This window comes from Falco naumanni, chromosome 11 (assembly GCF_017639655.2).
Source record: "Falco naumanni isolate bFalNau1 chromosome 11, bFalNau1.pat, whole genome shotgun sequence".
Lineage (NCBI taxonomy): Eukaryota > Metazoa > Chordata > Aves > Falconiformes > Falconidae > Falco > Falco naumanni.
In genome coordinates, this window is record NC_054064.1 from 21,503,889 (window position 1) to 21,515,901 (window position 12,013).

General features: G+C 39.9%; 1 protein-coding gene across 1 annotated transcript in view; it reads left to right on the top strand.

Annotated features, from left to right (window-relative positions):
• The window catches only part of LOC121095876 (vitellogenin-1-like), a 43,346-nt gene extending 37,441 nt beyond the window's left edge, over positions 1–5,905 (top strand). Inside the window, exons 32-36 of the mRNA XM_040611252.1 lie at positions 250–347; positions 929–1,023; positions 1,129–1,288; positions 2,486–2,647; positions 5,593–5,905. Coding sequence (XP_040467186.1) covers positions 250–347; positions 929–1,023; positions 1,129–1,288; positions 2,486–2,647; positions 5,593–5,711 — 634 coding nt within the window. The 3' untranslated portion in view covers positions 5,712–5,905. The remainder of the gene's footprint in view (positions 1–249; positions 348–928; positions 1,024–1,128; positions 1,289–2,485; positions 2,648–5,592) is intronic.
• The last annotated feature ends 6,108 nt before the right edge of the window (positions 5,906–12,013 follow it).

Here is a 12,013-nt window from a genome sequence, read left to right on the forward strand (position 1 = left end):
TCAGTTTCACAGCCAGTATTTTCTGATAAGATGCTCATTAAGTCTCCACACTGTCTTTTCTTTAAAGGTTGGCTCTCAAAAATCAAAGTTCCAATTAATTTTGCACTTCAGAAAGAGAACAGCTCATTCATTCATTCAAAAATCAGATATTCAGATTGGTTCTCTGTTAGATTTAGTCACAAATATCTTTACTTTTCACACTTTAAATTAACCACTAGTTTCTTCTTCTTTTTTTTTTTTTTTCTGAAGGAACATTGCAATCTCTCCTGCCAGAAATTCATCTCTCCTTGTGACGTGCAATGAAGAACCAGTTCTATCACAAAGTGGAGTTTCTGAGTATGAGAAAGGTAAGCTGAGATACCCACTTTTCAAGGGCTAACATGGAAACTAACTATCTTTAAGATTTTTCTATAAATTCCACAGAAAAATCTCAATGTAAAGAAACCATGAGTGGGATTAATGCAAAGAAAAAAACAGATACTTTAGTTTCTTCAGATTTGTATTGACTTAACTCCTGGTTTTGTACAGTATATGTATATACCCTTATTTCCTCCAGTATAACTGACAGGTTATATATATGTATATACACAGAATGTCCAGGTTGGTGATTGTTTAGAAAAAAAAGTTCTTGTAGTCACAGTTAGGTGCTTTGGTTCAGATACTTAGCTGGAGCCCCACCAATGTCATAATCTTTTCAAGATTTAGCAGACTGGATACAAAATTCAGTTTCAACTATAGGGAACAGAAATAGAGTATTTTCACAAATAAAGAGATAATTTCTTCTATTTTTGCTTTCTCTCTCCACAAAAAAAAAAAAAAAAAATAATCAACTGTAGCAGCAAAATTATTGTGAAGGAAAATTTGTTACGGTTGCATTATGGTGTATTTTGTGCTACTCATCACCTTACAATTCATCATCTTTTTACAGACAATGTTAAAATTTCCAAAAGTGGAACAACAGTTGTTGTGGAAGTTCCAACACACGGACTGAAGCATGTGACCTTTGATGGCGTGGTCCTTAAGGTATTGGGCTGGCTTTCAAGGTTACTGCTTTCTTTCTGTTTAGTACCTTGGCAATGTAACAGACCAACACTTCAGTATTCACCACAAATACGTGCTATTTTACAGGTTACTGTTGCTTCATGGATGAGAGGAAAGACCTGTGGAGTTTGTGGAAATAATGACAGAGAAAAGCACAATGAACTCCTAATGCCAAATCATAAGCTGGCACAGAGCTGTTCTGCTTTTGTTCATTCATGGGTACTGCTAGAAGAAACCTGCTCTGGTGGTGAGTAGATCTGAAAACACTTTATGCTGGGGGAGAATATAATTTCACTTTTCCTCTGCCAATAGCTAGAAAACATTTTTATTTTTTTTAAATCAGCCAATATCTTTTATTTAGAAAAGACAATAACAATATATACCCATTTTAACTTCATTAACCACTGGCCATTTAAAACACTGCCTGCGAAAATAGAGAGTACATGCTACAGCAAAAGTCTTTGCCTTATGTGTAGTTCAATGTTAAATAATTGATTCTACTATAATTTGTTACACTGTGTAGCTTGTTAGGCAAAATCAGGCCTAATCTTGCTCCTGCTGAAAGAAGTGTGATTTTCACCACTGAATCAAAGAAGTTTCAGCTGTTGTCTGCAGACTCGATTTAATCAAATAAGTTGCAGACTATGAATGCAGTGTCAGGTCTTAAGTTTATGTAAGTTTTCAGAGTACACAAAATTTCATTTTTGTTCTGTGCAATCTAAGGGTGCAATCTCAAGGAAATATTTAGAAATCCTGCTACAGTAAAAGAGCTTCCTCTCACACAGAGCTGGAAAAATAATGATGGTCTCCCATAATATCAATACAGTTTTGTTCTGTAGGTCTCCATTTACCTTGGACCTGAGATAACTTTTCTGAAGTTAATGGTTCTTTTCTCCTTGACTTCAGTGGTAGCAGAATTGTACTTATCTGTGTGTCAGGAAACGGAGTCATAGCTGGGATCCTGTTAAGTTACATTATACCTTTCTAGTGAGATAATTGCAGCATTATAAAAATCATCCAATACAAAAATTATCCTTGATGTTATTATATAAATGCTGCCTTTTTTTTTTTTATCCATTCACTACAGTTGACATTTTTCCTAATGCAATGAAGTAGCCATTGTGCTTGCCATATCTATTCTTAATAGCTTTCAGACATGAGAGGTTATTTTCTGTGTATTATGTAGTTCTAAAAAACTGGGTATACATTATTCCATTTGGGTTATATTGTGCAATTAGATTTTAAAAACAGCTCCCCTTTCAGACTCTTTCCTCTATCCCCCAACTTATTATCATCCTATCTCGATAACCTTGCTACTGTGAAAATGGTTTGTCAGGCAACTCTGTTTTAATAAAAGCTGAAGAGAAAATATAGACTTTTATTATTGCAAGGATCGATTGGGATTTATTTCTACAATTTTAACTACCTTTCCTTTTCCTCTTAGGGTGCAAGCTGCAGCGCAGTTACGTGAAGCTGAATCGAAATCCTACTGTTGATGGAGAGGAATCTACGTGCTACTCTGTTGACCCAGTACTGAAATGTATGAAAGACTGTACTCCAATCGAAAAAACTTCGGTTAAGGTTGGCTTCCACTGTTTCCCAAAAGGTACGATATTTTTCTCTCTCTGTGTCACGTACTGTAGGAGTTCTGTCAGAGCGCTTGAAAGAACAAAACACAGCACAGCCACGCGCAGACCTGTATTCCTCTGGCTCCTCTCTGAGCTGCTGTTTTTAATCCCCTTAGTATTTGCTCTAACCACTGACAGTACTGGCCAGCTAAAAGCTAGTTTAGATGATGGCAGGTAGCATCATCTGAGGAAAAAATTTGAGGTGGTAAAAGGGGCAGTAGTGATCAATAAATTTTTTTTCACATTTTCAGGATCTTCATAAATTTGAGATAAGCAACACTGAGTCCTTTTATGCTCATTACAGCCTGCAATTTTGTGTGGACCAGGGCAAGCAAGGCAATTGAAAGTCAGTCAAGTAGTGTGACATGACTGCTGTGATTAGGCTGCCACACTATGCCACTGTGCAATACATCAGCAAAAAAAACACTGCTGAAATGTTCTCTAGATTATTCCAAACATGGTTTGGTTTTGAAGGTACTTTTACACACACACACTCATGCCCCACATGCCAGGCCTTCTTTTCCTTTCCCTTACACTAATTTGTCATGGATGTGATGCGTTGTCTAACACAGGTCCAGGCTGAAGTTGTATAAGCAAGGGAGTATAATCCAGCGTGGAACCTACAGATATTTCTGGTGCATTCCTTCCTAAATCTTTTAATGAATTACACAGTACATACACACCTTAGAGGGAAACTTACCGTTAGGGAGTATCTACTGAAGTGGTCTCTTCTCAGTGTTAACCATTGTTGGCCAAATGCATTGTTAGCTGGGATAATCCAGAGTAGTTTCACTGAAGACAACGGACCCCTGTGTTGAGTAATACTGGAGAGGAACAGAGTCTTTTATGTCCAATTTTGAACAACATCTGTGTAGAACTTTGCACTTTGCTCATGTTATTAATATCTGCAATGTGCTGAATCAGCCCATAAAAGCAATGAGTATCTCTGTAATAGTCAACTATCTACAATAGCCTATTCAACAAGTAGCACAAAGAGAGTGCTAATAGTTTTCTGACAGCTCCCTGAGATGTGAATAGATGCATCCTTTTATGAAAAGAAAAACCCACCCTCAACAAAAAAAAACTTCCCAAATCTTGTCATATCCATGTTTCACAGATTTCTTTTGTGTGTCCAAGTCTCTGTCTCTGAAATGTCATCACCCCAGGCCACTCACTGCCTCAGAATATTAAGCTATAATAAAGCTGTCTCATTCTCTCACAAAAACGTGTGAGAAAAGAGGAAAATCATAAAAAAAGATATGTTAGTTGTCGCAGCTAGTGCTGCTTTTACAGCAACTGCAGGCTTCTCTGGTTCATTTACTGAACCAGAGACTGAGAAGTCTGCTAGCAGCACTCCTAATCAAGGACTTTTTTTATTTCTTTATCCTGAGGAGGAGGAGGAGGAGGAAGGAAAAGGTTGCCATGTGTGGTTTTTTAGCAAGACAATTGCTTTTCCTCAGGCTAAGGATCAATAGAAATATAAGGCCAGCCTTTAAAAACTATTATTTTTCTTTCTTTGTTCGATAACTTGGAGAAGCAATAGAAACAAAATCCTCATCTTTCTCAGGCTGAGAACCTGTATTTGCATATACCAGACAAAGACCTTTTCTCCCCTCTTTGTATGAGAGCTCAGACCTGATAGCCTGCTGTTTCAAAAGAGAGGGACCCCATCCCTGTCACCAATGTAGCAAGGATAAAATGAAGTACAAGGAAGCAGAATTTCCCCTGTTGTCCTCAAATCAGTGAGACTGCCTTAGTCAAGTTCCTAAGACTACAGACATCACTCCAAGTTTAAGTCCACATATTGGTTTACATTTCAAACACACCACAAGCCCTGACCACCGGGATCACAGTTACTCAGCGACAACCCGGTTTGCCTAAGGAACTACCACCTACATGTGATCAGGCCCACAGTGGGTCCGAGGGTAAAGAGACATAACAAAAATTAATGTATTTCAAAAACAGACCTCAAACATTTTATAGCATTTCTCATTTTGCAGTCTGAAAATACATATTTTTTAAAAGCATCTCCAGCATCTTTCTGGGAAATATTTATTAACCAGTTTATTATGCAAAACGTGTGCTTCAGGTTGGACAGTAATATAGCCAAGGAGAGTGTTAGCATTCCAGGAGATAAGTGACTGATACAACCTGAACCCACACAGCAGTCTCCAGCTTTCCCTGTGATGAGAGATGGCAGGTTATAAATGTATTGTCCAACTCAGGGATAAAACAAATGGAGGTAAAATTATGAAAGCTTTACCCATTCTCATTATACAAACTTAATCTAAACGGATATCCTAATATTCTTGCAGATGCAATAATAAACCTCCAACTAGCTAAGAATATTTATTGGGAAGATGAATATCATTATTCCGTTTAGATTATTTCAGCATTAAGGGATATGGCTTATTCAAGCTGCTGTTGATAAAGCAGTGTGGTAAGGTTAATAGTGCAACTGACAATGCTCTGCCAGATTTCACAATATATGGGAAACTTTAATTAGAAGTTTATGAACCTCTGAAAATTCTCCAAAGGGCTTATCCTTCTGAATGAACTTCGGCAAATAGTCAGCTGAAATACGCGGTGATATACAGTGCTGACACAAAAAGAGATTGCTGATGTGTATTGGTACGTGGTGGTCTTACACTGGTGGTGGCTACCTCCAGCACTTTTACAGCCTCCTGCCTGTTGTCTTTGTGCTTCATGAAAGGTTACTCATTTTGGTTTTAGGGAAGTATTATAGTAATTATACCATGGATGAAAATCCTGCTCCAAGTCAATGAGTCAGTTAGATGTCAGTTGTGGGGGCAGGATTTCATTCTTTACTTGATGAGGGAGTTGGCAGCCATCAAAACAGTATTTCCTTGAAATGTGTTAATTTGCTTGATGCTAGTTAACAATGGATTCACTCTTCTGACAGATACTGCTGCAAGCCTGCTGGAATGGCAGAGGAGCAGGGATAAGAGATCTGCATCTGAGGATGTTGTGGAGTCTGTGGATGCTGACATTGATTGTACCTGCACTGGTGACTGTAGTTAAGCTAAATGCTTTAGTGTTGTGCTATAGACATACTATACAAATAATTGAATAGCTGGACAGATAAGAAGGGAACATAATAGCTGTAGCAAAATATTAAGAAAGGTGCTTGAAGAAAATAAGCCTACTGCATTGCATCCAAAGTCAAATGCGTTATGTACAGTCTGCACTGCTTAATAAATATGTTGTGCATTAAATAAGTATTCATGTGCACTCTCTCTTTATTTTTCCCAATCAACAAAACAGTCAGACCAACTGTAATATTATCCAGATATTCTGCTTCCTTTTATCTGAAATATAATTACAACAGTCCTCTCTTAAAATTATGTTCACTAGGTGATGAAAGGAAAACATGATTACGGCTACTGCTAACATTCCATTGTGCAAAGAAGTTCATATTTAGCATACTAAAGAAACAGTAAACATTTGTTTTCTTTCATGTTTTCTGGTAAAGAGCAAAGTCTGTTCTTGGAACCATTCTGCAAAAAAATACATTTTACTCCCAGCAAGACCATTAGCCTTAGTACATTCTACAAAAGAATGAATTGGACTGCTAGACTCCCACTGTAGCTTTCCAGAGAGCTATAGTGTGTGACACAGTCCCCATTTTCATTTGAATTTCAATGGATCTGCTGTTGCTTCATAAACTAAAAGTATGAATAGGAACTTTCTCTTTTTGGTTTACCATCTCCTATTGTGTATCTATGAAAATGACGGCTTCAAAAACTTCAGGGAACAGTAATATATCAGGTAGCATTCCAAATACTCCAAAAAAAGTAATAGAGAAAAAAATGTAAGATCAATAGCATTGGGAAGCTAAAATACAGCACAAGCAGGACAGTTAGACTGTGCTTAACCAGCGGAGCGTCAGTCAGCTGGCTTTCACTAGGCCTATGTAGAAAGGCAATTCCCTCCTACCCCAGGGGGGACCAGGGATAGGTGACACCTTCAAACTCAGAGCAACAACACAGTATCTCTTCACCTTGTGCACAAATCAGCCAGGCAGTGAGCCACGATATATTTTCCATAACAGGCAATAGCAGCCAGCATGCCCTTCCAGGAGAAGCCTTAGCATGGACAAGGTGCTGTCAGGAAACTGTCATTAAAGAAAACACTTTTCTTTCTAACTAAAAACTGAGCTATCAGAAAGACAATTGAAGACTAAATAGCTGAACAATTACAATTACAGAACAGTATTTCTCAGTGCTCTTCCTTCAAGAGCAGACACGAATAATGTATAGTACTCCTCTCACTCTCTCAAGCTGCAGCTTGCCACCTTGAACTTGAAATTAGAAAAGACCCAGTTTTTCTCAGTGTACTGCACTTCCTTACTTCATTACTTCCAGAAGAAGGTAAGCCATTATGAGTTTGCTAACACCAGGGCTTGGTAGACTGAGCCCTGCTACCTGCCTCTCTCCTGAAGATAACCTACAGACAGAAAAAGGGAGGTACCTGCCTCTTTCCCTTCCCCCAGCCTTAATTTAGTCTGTAACACTGTGTTTGAGAACCTTTATGTGTACTGGGTGTATATACAGATAGCCAGCACTTTATTCAACAGCTTTTCTTTACCTAAGTACGTTCAAACTAAGACCAGTAACATGAGTTCTCGCACTGTTTCTATTTGTAATAAAGCAGTCACAAATCCCCTCTACAAATGCCGTGTTTTGCTAACTCATGAGAAGTGCTACACTGCAAAAAGAGTAACCCCAAACAAGAGGGGAAATGAAGAATACTGCATCCGCTTTCCTTAAAAAGCACACTAATATTACACCTGGAGAGCCCTTTTCTTCCTGGTATTGTTTTCACTGTGGCTTATGGGAGATTTGCCATTGACTTTCGTAGGATCAGACTGTCATCTTTAATCCAACACCTTTCCTTTTTAATCCACTTGTTTACAAAAGAGAAACTTTTGACAGTCAACCACTTCAGATAAGACAAGGGTAGTGAAGAGGTGTAGTGAGAGAAGAAAAATGAGCTTTCATGCTCAACTACTATAGCAGGAATTCAGTAACAGCAAAAAGCCATTAGTAAGAGAAGTAATTCTGCTCGCAGTAAAACACAGTCATCTACACGGAAGCATGACACTAATTAACAATGATCAAGCTGGGATGTACAGTACCAAAAAATACAAGCAGCTCATAAAGGCAAACGCCTTCTCCCAGAAAGGATTTACAGACTGTTAAAGTCATTGGAAAAAAACTGGAAGGCAAAGACTGATCAGCAATCCTGTATTAGTTTATCCTACAATGATGATACGTAATAATACACACTGTACAGTGGTAAAAAGTAATAAGCATGCCAGGCCAGGCCTGTCCCTGCTAAAGCCTGGCTTTGGATCCTGCACCAGCATCTCTGGCTCCCCAGTTAAAGGGAGCCCCAGAACAGAACGTCTCTTTCTGCTAAACTGTTGTGGCTGGGAAAAAGTATCCTGCCAGTGCTGAAATCACACGTGTGCCTTTCCGCTAGCAAAAGCTCCTCTGTTGGCACTTTCCACTGGTTGTGGCGGTCATGGGCAATAACGCTCCCAACAGCAAGATGCTGCGTGTAACGGCTTGAGCCCAAAAGTCCTAAAGAGCCTCCTAGCTCATGCACTGTTCCGGACACAAGGAAAGAAAGGTGGAAATGCCCCACAACATCAGACAGCGGCCAAGGAATCCACTTACCATTCCTCTACCAGTGCCGCAGCCTGGGCTGGGGCGCAGGCGCGGGCAGGGGGGAAGGCAGGTGCCAGCAAAACCCAGGGATGCTCCTTTCACTGGTCTGTGGAGGGCACGGGTGAGGCACAGTGCTGATTGTTTCCATTTCAAAGGGGCAGCTTTCATTCCTGTCCAGTCCCTGTTTGTCAGTGCCCTCTTGCTGAGACAGCTGAATGCCTTCGACTGACTGAAAGACTCCACTGATGTTGCAGCTCTAAAATCCAAATATAATGAAAGTTAGTAAAGCCTGGGGCTGGCAGTGGGCACAGCAAAGCAAAAGACATAGAACCAGCTCATTTTGCCAAAAGAATTAAAAGCATTAGCAGTACAAGTGTGAAAAAGCCCTTCTGGAGTTTCTAATGCACCACACAGACATTTCCAACCCATCTGGGAGGATATCTGCAGTCCAGATTTAAACTTCATTTGGAAATCACTCCTGTCCTACCTTACAAAGCAAAGCAAAGTTATATCACCTACCAAGTATTAAAATGCATACTTCACAGTCTGAGCTTTTATGCACTCTACTTTTCATTCCTAGTGCTTCTCAATGATATGAATTAATGAACTCTGGACTCTACTGTAGTAATCAAGGAATATGACCTTGCAATTACAGTACTCCAGTATTGTTTAAAACAATGCACCAGAAAAAAAGACACAGGCCTAAGTATCGAGTCCTAATCCTGTCTTTGCAGTTCTGTAATGCAGTTTTGCACGAGGCCAGGGATTTCTGTGCCTCATTTCTGCATCTGAAGGATATGACTACTTGCCTACTTGATGGAGTCAGAAATGCTTATGAATTTATAGTCCCGTATGTCTTTTGCAAGTTCTTCAGTGATTCTAGAGATGAAAAGTAAATTTTTCCACTAGATCGCCTAACCACATGAGTATATTTTATTGTTAAGGAAGCTGAAGGTTTTCATTTTCAGATTCATCCAACTGTAAAATAACTATACATTTGGAAAAAATCAAAACAAGGTACTTAATTTGTTCCCGGGCAGCTTTGGTTAAACCCTAGCGGATTATTCGTAAAAGCCTAGAATTGGATCCTGCTATTACAGTGAGATAGGCAAAAGGCTGTTGGAGCCACAGTCTTTTGTATCCTAGACAAAGACAACAAACCTCTTGTCCATCAGACCTGGCTCTTTTGATTCACTAATTTTAAATGACACAGTGACTCTCGGGAAAGCATGGTCATTCTGCTCCAGAGAAAGGAGCTGCAGCATGATAGGAAAGGACAAAACTGTTAATATCAGATCCCTCCTGGAAATGAAATGCCTGCTCCACAGCATGAGCATTAAAAAAAGTAACGTGTGCAATTCTAACCCCACTGAAGTCAATGGTTAAACTCAACAGAGCTAGGCTTTTACTCAGCATGTTTGAATGAGTTATTAAACAAACTTTAGTAGTCCCTAAAAATAAATGTACTGTGTGGATCTAAGTGCAGCTGATGAATACGAAACCTCAGGAATCTAGCAAATACAGTAGTTAAGGCTAAAACCAGAGACAGCACAGAAGGTTGCAGGGAAGTAGCTATTAGTGGCCATCTGAGCTTTATGTAGAATCTCAAGGTCTCTCGTGCCATCTACTGGCTTTTTTGTTTACTAACAATCGTCTAAATCTTTTTCCACCAGATTTATTTAAAGGTCTGATACATTCCAGGCAGTTTTATATAAATTCCAATCAAAGTTTGGTGTGTTTTTTTTTTCCCTCTAACCTCCACGCTGATTACTATTGTGGGTTTTTTTTTTCCTGTAAGTACATTACAATTCCGTACCTTTCTGAACACCATTTCACATTGTCTCTGGAGGAAAAAGACATTGCCTAAGACATTCTCATTTCTGTTATTGCTGGATAGGCAGTAATTACATTGCAAGTGGGGCTGGGAGAACAGTTTACTAAGAAACTCCAAAGCTGTTAAAAAATAGCACTTAAGGTTCTTCCTCTATCAGTGTGAGAAGGTTGTTATTTTGGTACCTGAAAATGCTTTAATGTGCTAAAAAAAATAAAAGATGGTTTTCCCTCTTTTTCCCCTTGCAGCTCACTTAGCTGTAATTCACAGTGAACACCTATATGTCCTAATATTGTTAAATTTACTATCAATCAGATGGGGTTTGGGAAGCAGGAATTATCTCTAGACAGTTCTGATCACAGCCCTTCCCTTCATTATGTGTAGCCTGTTCCTGATGTCCCAGTTTCCCTTCCCTATTTACCTGCGTCCACTGACATGTTCAGCTTCGCTCTGCAAAGCCGAGGTGGCACCTCAGCGTGCCCTGGCCCCGCTCCTGGGGAGCGGGCAGCCCCGCCGCTGTGCACCCTGCCCCTCCAGAAGCTATTCAGGCACAGTCAAAATTCACATTGTAGCCCACGTTAAAACATCAGCCTGCCGAAGCTTTTGGAGCTTTACAAACTTGCTCTCCCTCTCCTCTCTGTGCTTTCCTTCTCCAGTATCTTTCACTCACCTATGACTGCAAACAGGCTAAGGGCCAGAGACCTGTGTGACACAGCAGGTGGTGTAAAGCTGGGTTGCTGATGTTAGGCAAGGTTGTCCCCGAAGGAGTTTGAACATCCAAGACCTCCACGGATTATTCTGGACTACTCCAATTGCCATCTGCAGAATAGAGGCAAAGTTAAATCAAAACCTTTACAGCAGCAGCAAAGTGGGCTTCATCAGGTTGTGCATAGATTTAGTCCAAGTAAACCTGGGTCCTGATATTGGGTAGCCACATTCTCCACCATCTTTGATGCATTTTGCCTTTAGGTAAATTGTGAGTGCGCTGGAGACAAATACTAACTTGGAGACTTGCACCATCAAACCGCAAGTCCTGCATGAAGTCTGCAAGGGTCACTATAACAAATATAGTCCTAAACTAAGGTGCTGAAATAACAGTCCTCAGGCTTTTGCCACATCTTTGGTTTGTCTCACTGGGAAAATGGATCACAGCCCCTTTTGGTTCTGAAGCTTCAGGGCATTTTCATGACTCTTAAAACCTTCTCAGTAATGAAATTAATTTCAAAATACTGTAAGTGGCGACAAACACATGAAATGTTGGGACTAGCTCCCCTCAAACCTATCTCCATTATTTTTTTACACTATTTCCTCCATGTATCATCTTAACCTTCACAAAGAGAAGTAACACAGCATTCTTTATAGACATTATGTGAAACAATATTTAATTGTCTTGTTTAATAGTGGTCATAGCTGCCTCTCATGCAGTCGAGAATTTACTCTATCTAGAGCTGCTTTGATGCTTTGTTTCCTTGCCAGCTGATAAAGAGATAATTATAGCAAAAGAAAGAGAGCCAAGAATTTGGGCCGAATAAGCTAATATGATAGAACTCTACTTATATGGAATCCTGCTTATGTGGTCAAAACAGAACTATTAATATTCAAGAGCTGTTCGCGACCGTGAGACTCAGGGCATGATACACAGATTAGATTCACTATGGGCATGAGAGACTGACACAGGCTCAGGCTGGGGTTAGAACTGGCAGACAGATCTGTGTCTCACCGTGACCCCAACCTGCCTACATTACTTCAGGCTCAGCGCAGATACCTTGGGATCTCCGCGTGGTGTTTCACCTCTGTGAAACGTGGCTATACCACTCCCA